General features: G+C 36.5%; 1 protein-coding gene across 2 annotated transcripts in view; it reads right to left on the reverse strand.

The window, feature by feature from the left end:
* LOC123526412 (cytosolic Fe-S cluster assembly factor narfl-like) overlaps nucleotides 1-19,674 on the reverse strand; it is a 37,398-nt gene that overhangs the window by 13,060 nt on the left and 4,664 nt on the right. The window contains exons 1-5 of one of the 2 annotated variants that reach the window (XM_053522962.1): nucleotides 17,194-18,474; nucleotides 15,709-15,801; nucleotides 14,272-14,427; nucleotides 12,885-13,017; nucleotides 11,869-12,003 (exon numbers count right to left, since the gene is read on the reverse strand). In XM_053522962.1, the coding sequence (XP_053378937.1) occupies nucleotides 11,869-12,003; nucleotides 12,885-13,017; nucleotides 14,272-14,427; nucleotides 15,709-15,801; nucleotides 17,194-18,462 (1,786 nt within the window). In that variant the 5' untranslated portion in view covers nucleotides 18,463-18,474. Of the gene's footprint in view, nucleotides 1-11,868; nucleotides 12,004-12,884; nucleotides 13,018-14,271; nucleotides 14,428-15,708; nucleotides 15,802-17,193; nucleotides 18,475-19,674 lie in introns of those variants that run through there. The other variant, XM_053522963.1, reaches the window with a different exon arrangement.

The raw sequence follows: 19,674 nt of genomic DNA on the forward strand, positions 1-19,674 counted from the left end.
ATTATTTTCAAATCAAGCCAGCAGTTCCAGAGGAGAGGATTTTTTAAGTTTTCTCTATAGTCATACAGAGAAAACTAGTTGCGCACCAAGGCAGCCATGTTTTTAACAAATCAACATGGCTTAAATTATATCCATTACTAACCTGTTCTCCACAAGTAACTTATTCTTTGTTGGTTGCATTCTATGCTTCCAAGGGATCTTTTTATAGATTTTACTGATTTTATTAACCATCACAATAGCAATCGTTAAGTGCCGTGTGGCCGTTGTAAAAAGTCTCCCCGTACTCTTATCAAATCTAGTCTGCTATTATTCATTTTTGGTTGCATTCTATGCTTCCAATGTCTTTTTACAGATTTTATTAAAGGAATGTTGTAGAGGGTCACCTAAGGGACATTACTGTCAAATTATTTTAAAATCGAGCAAGTGGTTTGAGAGGAGCAGATGAAGTTCAAGGCTGCTAAATCCAGATCTCTTATCACCAAGAAGGGACAGACGACAGAGAGGTTCAAACTTAAAGTACAGAACGAGGAGATCCCATCCATAGTGAAGAGTCCGATAAAGTGCCTGGGCAAGTGGTTTGACACTATAGTTAAAACAAGATAGGGACAATGTCAAAAAGCTCAAGAACCAGGAAGAGGATGGCTTGAAGAAGACAGTCCTTTGCGGACTACCCGGCAAGTTCAAAGCCTGGCTCTACCAGCATGCCCTACTTCCAAGGCTGATTTGGACATTGATGCTATACGAGGTAGCCATGCCAACAGTGGAAGCCCTTGAGAGGCTCACCAGTCACCAACTCAGGAAGTGGCTAGGAATACCCCCAAGTTTCACCAGCATAGGACTGTACAGGAAGAGCAACAAACTACAGCTCCCACTGTCTTCACTGGTAGAAGAATTCAAGACAGCCAAGACAAGACTGGTGGTAACTTTGAGAGACTTTCCGGATGAACATATCCGTAAAGCAGGAATTGTAACCCATATTAGCAGGAAATGGTCAGCAACAGAGATGGTGAACCAAGAAGAGAGCTCACTCAAACACAAAGACATTGTCGGAATGACTGCTCTTGGATGTCACGGTATCGGTGCCACCAACACAGTACTGTGGAGCAGGTCATACCAGAAAGAGAGGCAAGCCATAATCAAGTCAGAGGTCAGGAGAGCATGCTAGAAAAGTGAGGGTGGTGGAAATGGGATCACAGGGAACATGGACCACGTGGAACACCACAAGTTGAGACAGGAAGTTGACCTGGGGAGACATATGGAAGTATGAACCACTGAGACTGTCGTTTCTCCTCAGGTCTGTCTATGATCTTCTACCATCACCAGCTAACCGATGGGGACTAACAGCTGACCCTAAATGCAGCCTATGTGGCAGACCAGGTACACTAGAGCATGTACTTTCATCCTGATAAACATCACTGACACAGGGAAGATACAGATGGAGGTCCTAGAAAGCACTACCAGATGGAACATGACCTCGGGAAGAGACTTGTATTCCCAGACATTGTCCAAACGACCTTGAGACCAGATATCGTTCTGTGGTCCAAGTCGAGGAAGAAGCTCATCGTCATCGAGCTTACAGTACCATGGGAGACAAGATGTGAGGAGGCCTAAGAGTGGAAGAAGGCAAAGTACACAGAGCTTCTGAACCTTTGCAGGCGAGGTTGGCGTACTTGGCCATTCCCTTTGAAGTAGGCATTAGAGGGTTCTGTTCGCAGCCCGTTTGCATACTGATGACAGCAATTGGAACTACTGGCAGAGAGAGACAGAAGGCTATCCAGAGACTTAGCCAAGCTGCTGAACATGTGTCTAGCTGGTTGTGGCTGAGACAGGAGGAGAAGAGCTGGAAGCAATCAACCAATGTGCAGTGACTGATCACCACTGTGGACCTACTCGCCACGAGAGTGTTCATGGATTTGAGGGCCGAAACACCTGACGACGGGTGATTCCATGCTGATGATGTTGGTTGAGGAGCAGTCTACAGTCCATAACAGGTACTACGACTGTATCTCTACACATTCTAAGTTTTCTGTGTAGTCATACATGGAAAACAAGCCCCGCTCCCTTGAGATGTTTTTTTAAGAAAACAGAATGATTTGAAGAAATCTGGTAGAAGATCACCAAAGAAACACTTCAGTGAAATTATTTCAAAATCAGTGGTTTCTGAGAAGAATATTTTCAAAGATTTTCTTTTCAATTACCATGGTAACCAGAATCGGCACAGATGATTTTAATAAATTATAGGGGCCAGACTAAAACAATTTGGCGAAATACGATTTAAAACTGAAAGGAAATAGTGTTACATGAATACTGAATCTATTGCAGTAAGTTTTCAACTGAGCTACACTTTTTCCCATTTCAAGGCAGAACTAGAGTTGCTTTTGAAAAAAGCGCATGTCTCCCACAACTGCCTAATCATCTAAATAGCAAGTCAGACTTTATATACTGTTTACTCACTACAAATATACCTTTGAAGAGTAAAAAGGCCGATTCTGGGTAATTCAAGAGCCACAATTCTGGAGTGCCTCAGGCGTTTTGGCTAGTTGATGAACCTGGTCAAGGAGTTATGGTCAAAAACATTTGGTTCAAGTTTGGTGAAGATCAGATGAGAAATGTTGGACTTAGAGCGCGAATGAGAGTAAAAAGGCCGATTTTCGGTAATTCAATGGCCATAATTCCAAAGTGCCTGGGTCGATTTGGCTAGTTACCGAACCTGGCCGAGGACTTATGGTCAAACACATTTTGTTCAAGTTTGGTGATGACTGGATGAGAAGTGCCTGGACTGATTTGGCTCATTATCGAACTTGCCCTACTAGAGCGCATGCACATTCATCAAGCCAAAAGGACTCCTATACTACTCAGATTGCATGCACATTCCTGGAGCCAAAAGGACCCCTATACTACTCATAGTATAGGGGTCCTTTTGGCTCCAGGAATGCGCCTAAAATCTGAGCGTTTTTCGGTAATTCAAGGGCCATAATTCCGAAGTGCCTGGGCCGATTTGGCTAGTTATCGAACTTGGCCGAGGACTTATTGGCACACACATTTTGTTCAAGTTTGGTGAAGATCGGATGAGAAATGTTCGACTTAGAGTGCGGACAAGCTAAGAATTGTGACAGACAGACAGACACACAGACAGGAGTAAATAAATATGTCTCCCACACCACTGTGTGGTGGGAGACATAACTATCTCAGTCCTTTGTTTACTTACAATTTCTCTGTAAAATACTGCAGCATAGTAGAGATGGTACTTAAAAATTCAAATATCATCTGATATTACTTTCTGCTGAAAGCTTAATACTGGAGTACCTCAATTATATAATGGTTTAACTTTCATACTGAAAGGCAATATTTAATCCGAAAAATTTGGTCCGACTTGGAAAAGTGAAGCCAGTGACAGATAACAGTTACTGTTCTAGGACTATTTAGTTATCTGAACAAAGTATGCATAGATTCGGATGTGTTTCCCAAAAATATAGATTACTTCATCCAGTCAATCAAAAACTCTTTTATACCCTTATCTGTATGCAAGTTTAATAAAATCAAAGTTTTGCTGCAATACCTCTTTCCTAACTAGTTACTATTGGAAAAACATTTTTTTCTGATTTCTTCTGTCTCTCTCTTTTTTGAGGGGGGAGGGTGAGGAGTAAATTCAGAATTAAACCCAAGGTGCTCAACTTCACAAGCTGAATAATATTCCAGACCTATAAAGTTTCATGCCTCTAAGTCAAATATGTTTTGAGACATGACAAGCACAAAATTCTAGGCATTTTCAATCAATTTAGGCCAAGTTGTAAAAACATGAACAGAGTTCCTTGTCAGAACACTACCATAATTTAAATATACCACATTTGGTGCAATTCTGATCAGTAATTTTATACAAAATGTTGACAACAATAAATGACAGACAAAAAATGATCGCAATACCTATTCAGAGCACAAATACTCAGATGAGCTTTTCTTTTTTATCACAATCAAGAATGACACAGATTGTGTCCTGTATTTTGATTAACATCAACACAAAGGACAAGGACTAGATAACACATGATAAAACAAACTCTGTAACCTAAATTGATAATTAGAATGATAATAACTCTAACATAACACTCCTTAAAAGTTTTCGAAAAATATTGCAAATATTCTCTTGCATAAAATAAAAACAACACATTTACCATTAGATAAATAGGTAAAAAGGATTTATAAAATCTATTTATTATAATATAAACTTTTCACAAAAATGGCAGTGTCAGGACTTAATCTTCCAGATTTTCAATCTTCAGTGTTAAAAGGTTCAGCAAAGGATTTAAACCATGAGTGTGATCCCTGTTTGACAGATGACCAACATGAAGATGCCCATGGTTATTGTGTAGACTGCAAGGAATATCTCTGCAAAAACTGCTTTAAATTTCACCAAAGAACCAAGGCTTTAAAACACCATCAAATGCTGGACAAAGATAACATGGGTGAACACAAAACTCCTTCAACAACCTCTCAAGCATGCACTGAAAAGTGCACCAGACATACTGATAAAGTTATTCAGTTCTATTGTCCAGAGCACAAGAAACTTGGATGCCATGTCTGTATGACCATGGATCATATGACATGCAAGATTGACTATATACCCGATAATTGTGTTGGAATAGGGGACAGTGAAGAATACAAGGGGACAATGTGGTTGTTGAATCAAAAACTGAAGAAAGTAGATGCCGTTATGAAAAAGGCAACAGTTAGGGATACGGAGATTGATACTTGCTATGACAATCTCATCCAAGAAATTGTCAAATTCCGGAAAGAAATAAATGATCGCTTAGACCAATTACAAAAAGAAATTGAGGAAGAGGCTGAGAAAAAGAAATCTGATGATAAACAATTAGTTCGGGAAGTGCTTCAAACATGTACAAATGCTACTGCTGATATGAACAAACTTCAGTCCAGTTTAAGTACTTACAATCAGTCAAAACAGAATGGGAAACTTTACATCAACATGAAACAAGCTCAATCCAAACTAAAGTCAGATGAAATAGATAAGGCTGAAGAAACTTTAGAAATGACAAACATGCAATACAGCTTTGAACGTAACAACAATTTAGGAAATATGCTATCCAAACTAAACATTCTTGGGAATCTCAACCGATCCAACAACTCAGTCATGCCAAGAAAGAAAGTTGACAAGCTTATCAAAAAGGAAGTACTAAATGTAAGAACAAAGTCAGATACTTGTCACTTTGGCCGCTTTATCACAGGATGTGCTGCCTTGTCCTCTAACAAACTTGTGCTGACTGGTAAAAATAACTACAAACTTAAAGTTGTAGACACGCTGAGTAAAGCTGTGATAGAAGAGAAAACATTTGATTCAAAACCATTTGACATTGCTGTAATGCCTCAGGCTCAGCTTGCTGTGACAATGCAAAACAGCAGTAAGGTTATTATAATGAAATCAGCCAGTAATATGTCAATTGTTCACAAGATTCCAGTTAAAGGTGATTGCTTTGGAATAACTTATCATCAAGATCACCTCTATGTTATTTGTCACAATCCTAACAGTGTACTGGTACTGGATACACAAGGTAATGTCCAGAACACAATCTCCCTGAATAATGACATATTTAATTACCCACAATATATTGTGGTAAGTAAGGATTCAAGACATATCTATATCAGTGACAGTAACAAAAACTGTGTGGTCAGTATAACATTACAAGGTGATGTATCAGCTGTATACAAACACAAGAATCTTAGTGGACCCCGGGGAATGATGATGCTAGATGATGGATCATTGCTGGTGTGCTGCTGTTGCTACCCCGGCACCATTCAACACATCTCAGGAGACTTGATGCAAGGTCAGATAATGATAAATAATCTATGTTTTCCACAACCTATATGCTACAGTCATCATCATGACGAAGTCTATACTGGCTGCACTGGGTATGATCTGATAAGTTACAGTTTGAAATAAGATGTAAATATCTACTGCAGTCCCTTAACATGAAAATCAATTTCTCAAACTTTATTTTCGTATCTCGTAATATTCTTTACTTGCTTTGTTAAAACAATAAAAATGAGATATGGTGTCTACCTTGGTGATAAATAACAAACAGCTGTTTAAATTATTAATAAATACTTTTACATAATTAAATATTGTGCTGAAACATTCCTATAAACAATGATACAGAAAATTAATGTTCTCTCATTTGAAACCAGAATTTCAGAAGCAATATTTCAGAAATTGTATTCTTTTTTAAATCACATCACTGACACTGTATTTCCTTTATACGTTTGCTAGAAACCATTTAACAAGATCTACTTTTAAAATTAGTAAACAAACTGCACGTATATACAAAACATTCCATTATCATAGTACATAGCATCATATCGTATTGTTGACTTTTATCTTTTAAAGTTTCTGTGAGAATAAGCTAAAAAAAAGTTTCATAGTCCATATTATGTCCAGTCTAGAAATATATTGTATGGTCATGTGGAACGACTGCCAATCATTTGACTGGAGAAGCAAAACTGGTACAGAACAGAGTTTTATAATGACACTGTAAATAAAATTATTTTTCTACATTTGTACTGCATAATTTTATTATAAACTTTCAGTTTTCATGTATCCCAGGAATACGATATACATGTATCAGTATTTATCAGAAATAAATATCTTTTTTATCTCATTAAATGTGTTGCTTTACTTTGGTTTATATTCATCTAAGTACTGTATAGGTTCTACATGCAAAAAGATAGTGCCAGTTTCGCTGGTAGGGAAAAAAGAACATTGTGCTCATATACATTGTATCTTCATTATGCTTTGCATCAGCTATAACATTGATGGACTAGTATTTATTCACAAGTCAACTATAAAACCTAGTCATATGAAAGTAATTAACCCCAGTGAAACTTGAAAAATAAACAAGAGCACCGCCTTGCGGGTGCTGACGCTCATCTGATTTTTTTTTGTATAATAGAAAAATTGTCCTACCCATGATTTTCTAAGTCCAAAAAGGGCCATAATTCTTGCAAAAAACAGGATGGAGTTATGTTTCTTGATGTAGAGAGTCAGCTTATGATGGTGGACAACTGTTGCAAGTTTCAAAGCAATAGCTTGAATACTTTAGGAGAAAAGCTTGACCTAAACATAAAAGTTAACCAATAAATCTGATATTTTCTAAGTCCAAAAGGGGCCATAATTCTTGCAAAAAGCAGGACAAAGTTATGTTTCTTGCTGTACATGGTCAGTTATGATGGTGAACAAGTGTTGCAAGTTTTAAAGAAATAGCTTTGATAGTTTATGAGAAAAGCTGACCTAAACATAAAACTTAACCAAGAAATTTGATTTTCTAAGTCCAAAAGGGGCAATAATTCTTGAAAAAAGCAGGATGGAGTTACGTTTCTTGATGTACAGGGTCAGCTTATGATGGTGAACAGGTGTTGCAAGTTTCAAAGCAATAGCTTTGATAGTTTAGGAGAAATGTTGACCTAAACATAAAACTTAACCAAGAAATCTGATATTTTCTAAGTCCAAAAGGGGCCATAATTCTTGCAAAAAGCAGGATGGAGTTATCTTTCTTGCTGTACAGGGTCAGCTACTAATGGTGAACAAATGTTCCAAGTTTCAAAGCAACACCTTTGATAGTTTAGGAGAAAAACCTAAACATAAAACTTAACCAGGCAATGCCGACGCCAACACCGATCAAGTGATGACAATAACTCATCATTTTTTTTCGAAAAATCAGATGAGCTAAAAATTGGTAAAGCCTTTGGGCTGGTGTAACACACATAAAAAAATTCATGGTTGGATACTACTGTGAAATGATTTAATCTATCAGTTTCAACAAATCAGCTATGTGCTTGTTTATTGCAAAGTTTTGGTTACATAATATATGAACATTCATCAATGCATACAAAATTTACTTGTCAAATATATATATTCATCAATGCACACACACAAGTTACTTGACAATGTTTGTTTTTTGGTTTAGTGCCCTTTTTCAACAGTATTTCAGTTATGTAATGTGGGCAGTTATCCTACATTTGCAACTAGTTTTCCTGGAATCTGTACCAGTGCTAGTCTGTTCTCCACAAGTAACTGCCAACTTCTCCAGATGGATCAGAGGTGGAGGACAAAATGACATCAGACACAATGTCCTTTATCAAACTGTCATGGAGGACATGTGCCTCGCCCAGGGGCAAAACTCATAACCCCACGATCTGTAGATCTGTGCTCTCCTTACTGAGCTTAGCCAATTATCTGATTGCCCAGTCATGTATACAAGCTATAAAACAGACAAGTAAACACAAAAGGGCCCTAAATGCCCTGTATCGCTCACATGACCTAATTCTAACCCCTGATAAGTTAGAATCTAAGCTGGCCTTGATTTCATACAGACAAACATTTTGACAAAGTTTTATGAAGATCAAGTAGAAAATGGTTGTGACTTCTAGAGTTTTATATGAGTGTTATTCTAGCACTCAACCTAAAGATTATCAAGAATAACATTCTGACCCAAGTTTCATGAAGATATGGTCATAAATGTGGTAGTGTTATTTCTAGAGCGACGCAGCGGAGCGCCCTGCCCTGCCCTTTTTTACTGCCGCCACGCTGCCCTTAAAATGCGCCCTCCTGCCTTTGATTTTCTGCTAAATCCCTCCATTTTCCCTGTTGACATGCCTCGCCGATTTTTTTATCAGCAAATTATGTCACGGCGAGTGCACACAATGAGAATCAATGAAGTGTTAAAACTAATTGATAAAGAGAATCGTTTCTTTGTAATGTCAAAAAGGCATTCGTAAGTGGCCAGCTGATTACCAAGCACATGAAAAGTAAGATTTCTTTGTGCAAAATTTAAATTAGACCGTTGTTTAGTATAATAATAAGTATATTTCAATGCAGTTTAATTCTACTGTAATTTCAACTTGAAAATGCACAAATTTTAATGAGTATCGTAAGCAAAATAAGTTTTAGAATGTCCGTTCACGAGTCTTATTACACCCAAAGAGCTATAATAATAAATAGATCGGCAACTTGAAAGGCATATACAGCAAATCTCACCAACATCACATGGGAACTGAAAGAGATCTTGTTTCACCGATGTGTAAAACAGGCAGCAGAAGGATAAAAAATTTTGTCATGAAAAACTTTCTATCAGATCTTTGTTTATAATGACAATGGTGTTTTTTAATGTTATTAGTACTTTCTACACAGGAAAGGAGTGAATTTATGATTGGAAGTCTGAGAAATCAACAGTTGTCATTTGAAAATTGGACCTGATTCGGTTTATTACCTGTCGCCGTATCACCATTGTAATAAGCGTTTGTTGATTAGATCACGAGTGATCAAGTCGGCAAACACTTCAATAAGATAATGCGGTGACACGCGGTGACGCGAGATTATCTCCTGTTGCCATTCTGTGTATTTATACTTCTTTGTTACACCCGATTTTGTATGCAATTTTTCCATAATTCCTTCAAAAAGCTGTCATCAAAACTTGAAGAACTATCTCTGGTTTACCGTAGTGGGTCAAGTAAACTGAGTAAAAACTACTTTCAGACAACATTCCAAAAGTGTACCAGTATCTGGATAGTATATTTTGAATATACATGTATATGTTTTTTACAGACTGTTATAGCACTTTTCTGTTAATGAAATATTGATGAAAGACCTGATCAATACAACATGACTTTTGATAATAATTATTAGTTTACAATGTGACCTGAAACAGATCTTTTTTTCTATGTTGTTTACAACATGATCTTGGTTTCAAGCTTAAGCTTATATTTGGGCCGTCCACTATTTCATATTCATATGAATAAGTTGACATTCTTGGTGACATTTTTTAAGAGAAAGGCTTGAATGGTTTAACCAAAAATATGAAGTTAGTAAAACCTCTTTGTAAACTCTGTTACTTGTTTTGAGGAGATATCATTAATTTACCACTTGTTCCTGTGACATTTATTTTAAGTGTGCAATAAAGATAAATGGAATACATATCTATAGACATCTAGAAATGCAACTACTGCTACGGTAACTTTCACATCTAAAAGAGCACCCTGCCCTTTTCGGATAGCACCCTGCCCTTTTTGAGCTCTAGAAATAAAACTATGAGGCCTCCAGAGTGTTAACAAGCTTTTCATTTGATTTGACCTGGTGACCTAGTTTTTCACCCATCATGATCTAGATTCAAAATTGACCTAAAGATCATCAAGAATAACATTCTGATCAAGTTCCGTGAAGATATGGTCATAAATGTGGTCTCTACAGAGTTGACAAGTTTTTCATTTGATTTGAACTGGTGACCTAGTTTTTGACCCCACATGACCCTGATTCGATTTTGACCTAGAGGTCATCAAGACAAACATTCTGATCAATTCTTACAGTTTTAAACTTAAACTCAGGTCTCTAGAGTGTTAACATGCATTACCTTTGATCTGAACTGTGACCTAGTTTTTGAAACCAACTGACCAAGATTGGAACTTGACCTAAAGATCATCAAGATTAACATTCTGACAAAGTTTCATTAAGATATGGTCATAAATGTGGCCTCTAGAGTGTTAACTAGCTTTTCCTTTGATTTGACCTAGTGACCCAGTTTTTGACCCCACATGACCCAGATTCAATCTTGACTTAAAGATCATAAAGATTAACATTCTGACCAAGTTTCATAAAGATACAGTCATAAATGTAGCCTCTAGATTGTTAACAAGCTTTACTTTTGATTTGACCTGGTGACCTAGTTTTTGACCCTACCTGACCATGATTGGAATCTGAACTTAAGATCATTAAGATTAACATTCTGGCCAAGTTTCAGTAACATATGGTTATAAATGTGATCTCTATAGTGTTCACTAGCTTTTCCTTTAATTTGACCTGGTGACCTAGTTTTTGACCCCACCTGACCCAGATTCCAACTTCATCTAAAGATCATAAAGATTGACATTCTGGTCAAGTTTCATGAAGATACAGTCATAAATGTGACCTCTAGTGTTAACAAGCTTTTCCTTTAACTTGACCTGGTAAGCTACTTTTTGACCCCACCTGATCCAGATTTGAACCTGACCTAAAGATCATCAAGATTAACATTCTGACCAAGTTTCATTAAGATATGGTCATAAATGTGGTCTCTAGAGTGTTAGATAGCTTTTTCTTTGATTTTTTTTTTACCCTACATGACCCAGATTCAAAGTTTACCTAACCTTTAGCATGCTGGCTGCAAGTGATTCTGCCTTTGCGACCAGTGCAGACCAAGATCAGCCTGCACGTCCATGCAGTCTGATCATGGTCTGCACTGTTCGCTATTCAGTCAGTAAATTTTCAGTGAATATCCCTTTGATAAACAATTGGTACTGCCAAAATTAAAGGATGGACCAATCCATTTTAGAAATTTAGCAGGGTAAAGGCTAAAGATCATCAAGATTAATATTCTGAGAGAGTTTCATGAAGATGCAGTTATAAACGTGACCTCTAGAGTGTTAACAAGCTTTCCCATTGATTTTTTGGCCTGGTGACCTAGTTTTTCACCCAACATAACCCAGATTTGAACTTGACCTAAAGATCATCAAGATTAACATTCTGAATTCCTGACCAAGTTTCATAGAGATATTGTCATAAAATTTAATGTGGCCTTTAGAGTGATTTTATTAAGGGTAACATTCTGATCAAGTTTCATTAAGATTGGGCCAAAATTGTGACCTCTAGAGTGTTAAGAGTCAAATTGCTCATGACGGACGGCAGACACAGGGTGATCACAACAGCTCACCTCGAGTACTTTGTGCTCAGGTGAGCTAAAACAACAATCACTAGTTATTTCAAGTTATGACTTGGCGACTGTCTACAAGCTTGAGCCGACAGTCAGAACCATAGCAGTATACATAACTCACCTGGACAAGCCGAGGCTAACATGGGGAAGGCAGCAGGAGTTACCTCTGATTCTTTATACCGACTGACAAATTCCCGACAACTCTCTATCAGACTGAAGCCCCGAGCAAATGTTGTGTCAAGGATATAATGGACACCTGAAAGATTTAAGCAAAATACTACAAAAAACATTTTAACCTATGCGCAGCATGAACTAAAAATATACTATTTTCAGCAGATATGAATGGTAACTCTTAATTATGTGTGTATTAAAATATAGTGTGCATATCAAAAAAATCTATCTCTAACAAGTCAGCAGTTGGTGTTAATCAAAAACCTAAGACATTAGCAAGACCTATTTTTTTGTCTGTCATTGGGGTGCACCCAAAAATGGCCACTGCTACAGGTAACCATGCTATCACTTCATGTGATTACAGGCGAAACTTAAATTTTGTGATTTAAACATAATCTGTGATATGACTGGCTGTTTAGTTGCAACGTTTAACTGGTTATACAAGTTTAACTGTTTAAACAAAATGAATGGTAGGTACTGATTACAGTTGTGCAACCTTGCAAGCCTGATACAAATTATAGATTTTACCTCTGAACAATAGGAAGTCATGTATAGCCACTATAGTAGGGCTTAAATAGATGAGTTTTTGTTAGGTTTAGATTTGTTTGTTTTTGGTTTAATGCCATTTTTCAACAGTATTTCAGTTATGTAACTATGGGCAGTTAATCTAACCAGTGTTCCTGGATTATGTACCAGTACAAACCTGTTCTCCGCAAGTAACTGCAAACTCCCCACATGTGTCAGAGGTAGAAGAGGAATGATTTCTGACACAATGTCTTTTATCAAATTGTCAAAGAGAACATACCGCCTCGCCAGGGGATCAAACTCATGACCCCGCGATCCTTAGATCTGTGCTCTCCCTATTGAGCTAAGCCAGCGGGCTGTGGTTGGGTTTAGAGCCAAACGACAAAATTAAGGTTGTATACTGGCTTTAAAATAGATCTGCAATAATTTTTTTAAGGTTACCTAGTTTTTTGAAGAATGCTGTTATCTTGTGTGATGACTCTGTCACTGAGAGGCCATACTTTGCAGCCAGTGAGGCCCGGGCCTGTGGGCACACTGATACTACTATAGTCTTTTGCTGTTCAGCCTGTCCATCCTGAAGTAGAAGAGAGATAAAATGTCAGTAACTGCGTCCCTCCTAGATTCTGAAAGACTTTTCTGATCTTTTAATTTCATTAAATTCATACCTAAAATTCTAAATTCTGTTTGGTGAAACTTCTATATAAGTTTGGAGAAGACCTTAGAACAAACTTTCTCACAGGCATACAGGCAACTTACTATGTCTTCTCCATATGAAGACAAAAAAACAACAATAAAATCAACTTTACAGCTAATATTAACATGGTCGGTGAGATAAACTTGGCACTTGACATCACAGTGTTTGGGCAATATTTTACTCAACTGGGTAAAATTTAATATTTCTCAGGTCTGCAAATCAAAACAAACTTCAAAAATTTACTGACTGAATAGGGCACAGTGCAGACCATGATCAGCCTGCACAGATGTACAGCCTGATCTTGGTCTGCACTGTTCGCAAAGACAGAATCATTTGCCTCCAGCAGGGTAACGGTTAACAAGACTATTAAACTGCAGCATGGGTTAATGAAGTACTGTGAGGTCATTACATTTCATGGGCATGAAATTCATGGTAATAGTCAAAACAGCTATTCCATGCAGTATGACTTTGTAAAAATCAACTTTATGAGAATTTCACTTGTTCGTTGGGACGAAATTAAGTTATTATTTCATGAACTGATTCAGCTGCAAAATAAACCAAAATTACTGAGTCCCAAAGAAATATTAATGATGATTTCAAAGCACCCAACTATTAATCTTAACTCTGCCATATTCTTAAATGGACTGGTCTATAATTCAATTTGGGCAGTACCTCTTATTATTCAAAGGGGTGTTCACTGAAAAAATTTACTGACTGAATAGTGAACAGTGCAGACCATGATCAGCCTGCATGTATGTGCAGGCTGATCTTGGTTTGCACTGGTCGCGAAGGCAAAATCACTTTAACCGCCTTGATAGCCTAGTGATAGAGCATCCGCTTCAAGTGCAAAAGGTTGTGGGTTCAATCCCCAGCCGCGTCATACCAATGACGTGAAAAATGGTACCAGTAGCTCCCTTGCTTGGCGCTCAGCATTAAAAGGGAAACTAGTATAATATTCTCTTATACTCTATTGGTGATGAATTCCATCAGATATGAGGTGTCGAGGGTGATTAATGTAAGTTGTAGAACTTCCTTCACAAGCGACCTAAAATAAATTATGTATAAAATAAAATCACTTGCCGCCAGATGGCTAACGGTTAAAGAAAAATGATTTTTTATACCGTACAAACCTACCTTTCCCAGTTGAAGATTTTCCTGCAGTATTCTGTACAGTTCATCCTGACTTTGTTGTGTTATAAGAACACTCTCGGCTGATGTAATACATCCACTGCACGCCAGACAATCATTTAACGTAATATGCGCCTTCTGAAGTTTTGTCTCTTTTCCTCCCTATCAAAACATTTATATTTCAGTTGCTCAAAATACATGTATGCATATTTAAACCTGAAAAAGTCTGTTTCCCGAAATTTTCACATAATGTACTATCACGTTATAACCATTGCTTATTATTATTCCTGAAGAAGGCTTGTAGCCAAAATGTTGGGATATGAGTAAATTGTAAATTGACTGTGTATATCCTGGTTTTTATCCACTACATTATTTAAAACCTGTAAATTTATATACACGAGATAGATCTTCAATATGGTAATTTTCAGGTAGTCAGTGTCAATATAAACAGTACATTATGTTTTTTCTCTGGATCTCAACAGCCCATACTCTAGGTTAATAGGCAGAAGCATCTATCAGAATGCATAAATTCAAGATCATATTTTCAAATTTTTCACAACAGTTTTCTGAAAATGTACGCTCAAGTAATGACAATACTTTCAAGTAAACATAGCTAACAGGCTTATATGGCTAACTGTAATTATCATTATTTTTTATTCATTCAAGTTATGATTCTGCTTTTATTACTCATTGAAATTTCAAAGTAAGATAGCAGACTTTCACTTTTTCTATTGTTTGTTTTAAGAGACTTTACCATGTAATGAACAATTGTTACTCAGGGCTTTTCATCAGGAAATTGGGAAGAGGCCCTGGCCTTTTGAATTGGGAAATTTATGCGCGATAATTGTCCATTTTGGGAAAAATAATCAACCAGAAGTAAACACCGAGACAAATTAAATTTATCTCCCCTGAAACACGGACTAAAATCCAGGCCATGGAACATACCAAATTAGACTTGTAATGTGTCACACGTGGTTCTGTGCACTGTTAGGCTATAATGCAACAAAAAATCAATTACCAGACAAACGCTTCCTCTGGAAATACTAAAATGTAAACAAAATCTTAACCATTCTGTTGGCATGATTTTGGGAAATATTTCTGCCACAGTTGGGAAAAAATAGTATATTTTTGGATTGGGAAGTAGCCTTATACAGGCCTCTGTTATATAAGGATGAAAAGCCCTCCATGTTACTGATACTAATACAGGCACATTAATTAAGCTGCAAGATGTAGTACCAATTTATACTAGTTACTAAGAAATAAATATCATTGGATTTCCAATCACTATTTCGGATGACTCTTATTACCATCTACTTTTCAAAAGCCTGCCGGTTGGATCTTTGCTTGAAAGAAATCTCCCACATGCAAGGACAAAAGATATGCCGGAGAGGGTAACATGACTTATTATCAGCAACCTTGACCTACTGTAAAGTATTAGCTTACCTCTGACACATTAAAGTAGCTGCCATCGTCTTCTATTCTGATTTTCCCTACTTTCCCCGCAGTCCTGTCAATCTTCACAGGTTTGATACACTCCTGAAAGTATAACATTAACCTTTAGCCTGCTAAATTTTTAAAATGAACTGGTCCATCATTCAATTTGGGCAATACCATTTATTATTTGAAGGATTTTTTACTGAAAATTTACTGACTGAATAGAGAACAGTGCAGACTGTGATCAGCCTGCATGTCTCGTGCAGGCTGATCTTGGTCTGCACTGGTTGCAAAGGCAGAATCACTTGTCGCCAGTAGGCTAAAGGTTAAATAGTCATGTCTTACCAATAAAGTCAGACTTCAGTAAAATGACCATTTCCCCCACCTATCCCTAATCTTTTCAGCCAAAAAAAAATAATCCCAAAATCAGGAAAAATTCCAGAGCAAGAAACATTCCAGTGCAAAAAACAAACAGAAAAGTTCTTACATGATTTAAGTTAGCAAAGAAACAGTTTTTTCTCATTAGAACTTTAAGAAGAGTTCATTGTTGTAAATGTATCAATTTTCAACAAAGCTATACATTCATCACATAAAAAGTATGTCAACAATATTATGAGACTTAGTACTTAGATTAAATAATATATTGTAAATAAACCTTAGTATAAATTAAAATTTAAAACAGTAACAAAACTGTAGATGAAAAAGTCTTGTATTAACTGATGTAAATAACTGGAAGCGGCAGTGTGCATTATCAGTAACCGTTCACTGAAATAGCCTGTGTCGTACCAACGATAGAATGTAAATAAGACTTATATAACAAACAGCTCATTAAACAGCAATGACTTGCGGCCTTGTCTTTAGTGAATATTGGCATTCTTTAAAATGTATTAACACTCAAGTGTTGCCCTTATGCCAATATAGATTTTGTCCTGCACATGGCCACTTACAACAAGCCACAGCAGCTTGGTAAGTGTATGTGTTTGGTGTATCAAATTAATTCAACGATCAGATATGAAAAAATAAACATCACGTATAATGACTAATGATAGCGGTTGATTATAAAAAATAGATTCTTGATTTAGATCTAAAGAAAACATTGTTGATTATTATTCATTATTAATGTAAGCAAACTCTCTTTAGTTAATACGTAAAGCTTTGTTTATACCAGACTACTCGTGGTAACATAGAATAATAGCCTATACTGGTAGGTTTGCATCAACTCTTTATTAGATCTACAATTATGACCACTTAAAACATTAATAGAGAGGGTGTTCTGAAGATCAACTATTTCAACAATGGCCTATTCCTATCAGACCTTTTACATTATATCAGGTGAAAAAAAAAATCCCAGTATAAAAAGTGAATCTTCACTGAATTCATTTTGCTGTTGTTTTTGTTTTTGTTTGTGATTGGTCAGAAGGAGAGAAGCAATTATTAATGCGGTTTGTTAAGATGGACAAGAGAACTATTATTTTCACGTAACTTTAAATTTACCTTTGTCTGACTATAAGACACAGAGTACTGACTGAGATCCAAGCTACTGTCCACATTCTCTGCTTCAGTACTATAGTCTTTTACCACTGGGGCTGGCTTTTTCTTGGTTTTCCTAACTAACTTTCCAGTATGATGCAGCCATAAAAGAACCATAACAAGAATCAAGACTAGCACAGGAACAGCGACTAAAATGCCAATTAAAGTCAATTTATCCAGTCTCGCACTCGCAGTGTACAATGTTTCTGGCATGTTTAGTTTCCAAACTTGTCTTGGATTGAGTTCACCAACATAAACAATGTGGTTTTTCTCATCAACTGCAATATCGTGCGGATGTGTAAAGCCAGATTCTTGAATATTCCAAGTTGACAGCAATTCACCAGTGTTGATATCAAGCGTGAATCCTTTAGTGTCAGGGTCACTGGAATCATAGCGTGGCCCATTTACAGCAAAAAGAACACCATTGTGACTTGAACTGTACTCAATTGCATACACTGCTCGCCCAAATTGTTTTGGGTGCATCTGATTTAAAAAGTTTCCTTCCAAGTCAAAGCACTGAGTTCTTCCATTCTCTCGATCAGCAACACAAACTTTATGCTTATCTTCTGCTAAAGTTAAACCATGTGGAAAATTAAAAGTACCCGGAGGAGGAAACCCATCAGAGTTCTTGTAGACACTTTTTGTTCCCCACTGTTTAATAAAATATCCGTTCTTATCAAATTTCATTATTCGACTATTACAGTATCCATCGGCAACAAAAAACTCGCCTGTTGATAGAACAGCAACATCCGTCGGCTTACAGAAATGGTCGAGATCAGATCCTGGTTCGAATCGGTAACCTAATGTAAGATCAGGAGTATCGCCATCTTTCGGTATCCTAAATACTTGATGAAGTGCAACATCAGTCAACCACATGTTACCATCAAAATCAAGCGTCAATCCATGGGGTAGATAATATGTATTATTCCCGAATGATCGCTTAAGCGTTCCATTTTTAAACACAATAGCAACAGCATCCACTTCTATGGGAAAATATTGCAAAGTATAAACATGTGCAGAATCAAAGGAGAAAGAATTCCAGATATTTTCCCCTCTATGAAAGATGTACACATCTCCTTCTTCATTCACAGCAAGTCCACCTACTTGTCCAATTTCTACATCTCCAAATTTAGATACAAATGTTAGATCAAACTCATGACCTAACCCAAGAACAGTCCTAGCTGCTATCAAAGTTAAAAGTAAAAATTTTAACATAACCAGTAGTTGCATCATTTCAAGAAGATATAGGAATTCTATTATTCAATTTGATAAATAGTTATATAATGTTGAGTGTAACAAAAGAATTAACAGCCTGTTCAGATTACATTTGTTATTTTTCCTAGCAAATCTTTTAAATCCAATTTAAACGATCACTTTTGATGCAACATAACTATACATTTTTATGAAATTTTATACTTCATGGCTATCAGTATATGTTGTACTACAAATATCTTTTATCATACAGAAACTGAAGCTACTTGATCGTTTGACATGGGCAGTCCTTTCCTCTTTATGCGTACAGGTCTGGCTTCATAATCCAAGTCTCATACAAAATATTGTGACTTTCAACTGGCAAAAAAGCACTCCGCACAATCTTTTCAAGATAAATGGTGCCAATGATTTTATTTCATTATTTTACTGTTTATTAAAAACATTCTTATGTTTACTTCATAAGTTGACTTACTATGACTGGTAACAGAGACAGTTAACATAGGTCCCTGAGGCATTTCCTTCAAGTTAGTTAACCTTATCATATTAACACTGTCAAATTTATGTCAGTTTAACATCATCTGAATTGTAATAATTAATGTTACCAACACAAGCTAATTTATTATATAAGCTTTGATCTTATCTGATGTACAAATTGGGGTTTAACTGCTGTATTCATTAGTCTTTGAATGTATATCATAAATTCACAAGAATTTAAAAATGAATATAATTCTCCTAGTGATTTACCATAGCTATGTCTTCCTCTTGAAGAAATTTCAATTTCCCAAAAACTGCATAAAAAAATTTCCATTATGTATAAAACCCTGATAATGTACCACAACAGGGCCATGAAGGCACTGGCTTGTATTACTTACCTGAACTTTGGCCCCAGATAACCCTTTTTGTGAATTTTACCTAGAATTTGTTTTGACAGTTATTGCTGGCCTTGTTTCATGCAGAATAACTTATTTATAATAGAAAATTTTACTTCAGGAGCAAAGGCTTTCTAAGATTTGACTTTGTGAGCTCATTTTTGACCCCTGATGACCCAGTTATAAACTTGACTTAAATTTCATTGGACAAAACTTCTGATCAGGTTTCATGTAGATCAGATAAAAAGTCCAAAAAACAAATCCCTGCCCTAGCTATTGACCCAGTTTCAAATCTGACCAAGATTTCATAACCACTCTGATCACAATTTATGTACTGTAAGATTTCTCTGTGGCACAAACATAA

Source organism: Mercenaria mercenaria, chromosome 14, assembly GCF_021730395.1.
Source record: "Mercenaria mercenaria strain notata chromosome 14, MADL_Memer_1, whole genome shotgun sequence".
Lineage (NCBI taxonomy): Eukaryota > Metazoa > Mollusca > Bivalvia > Venerida > Veneridae > Mercenaria > Mercenaria mercenaria.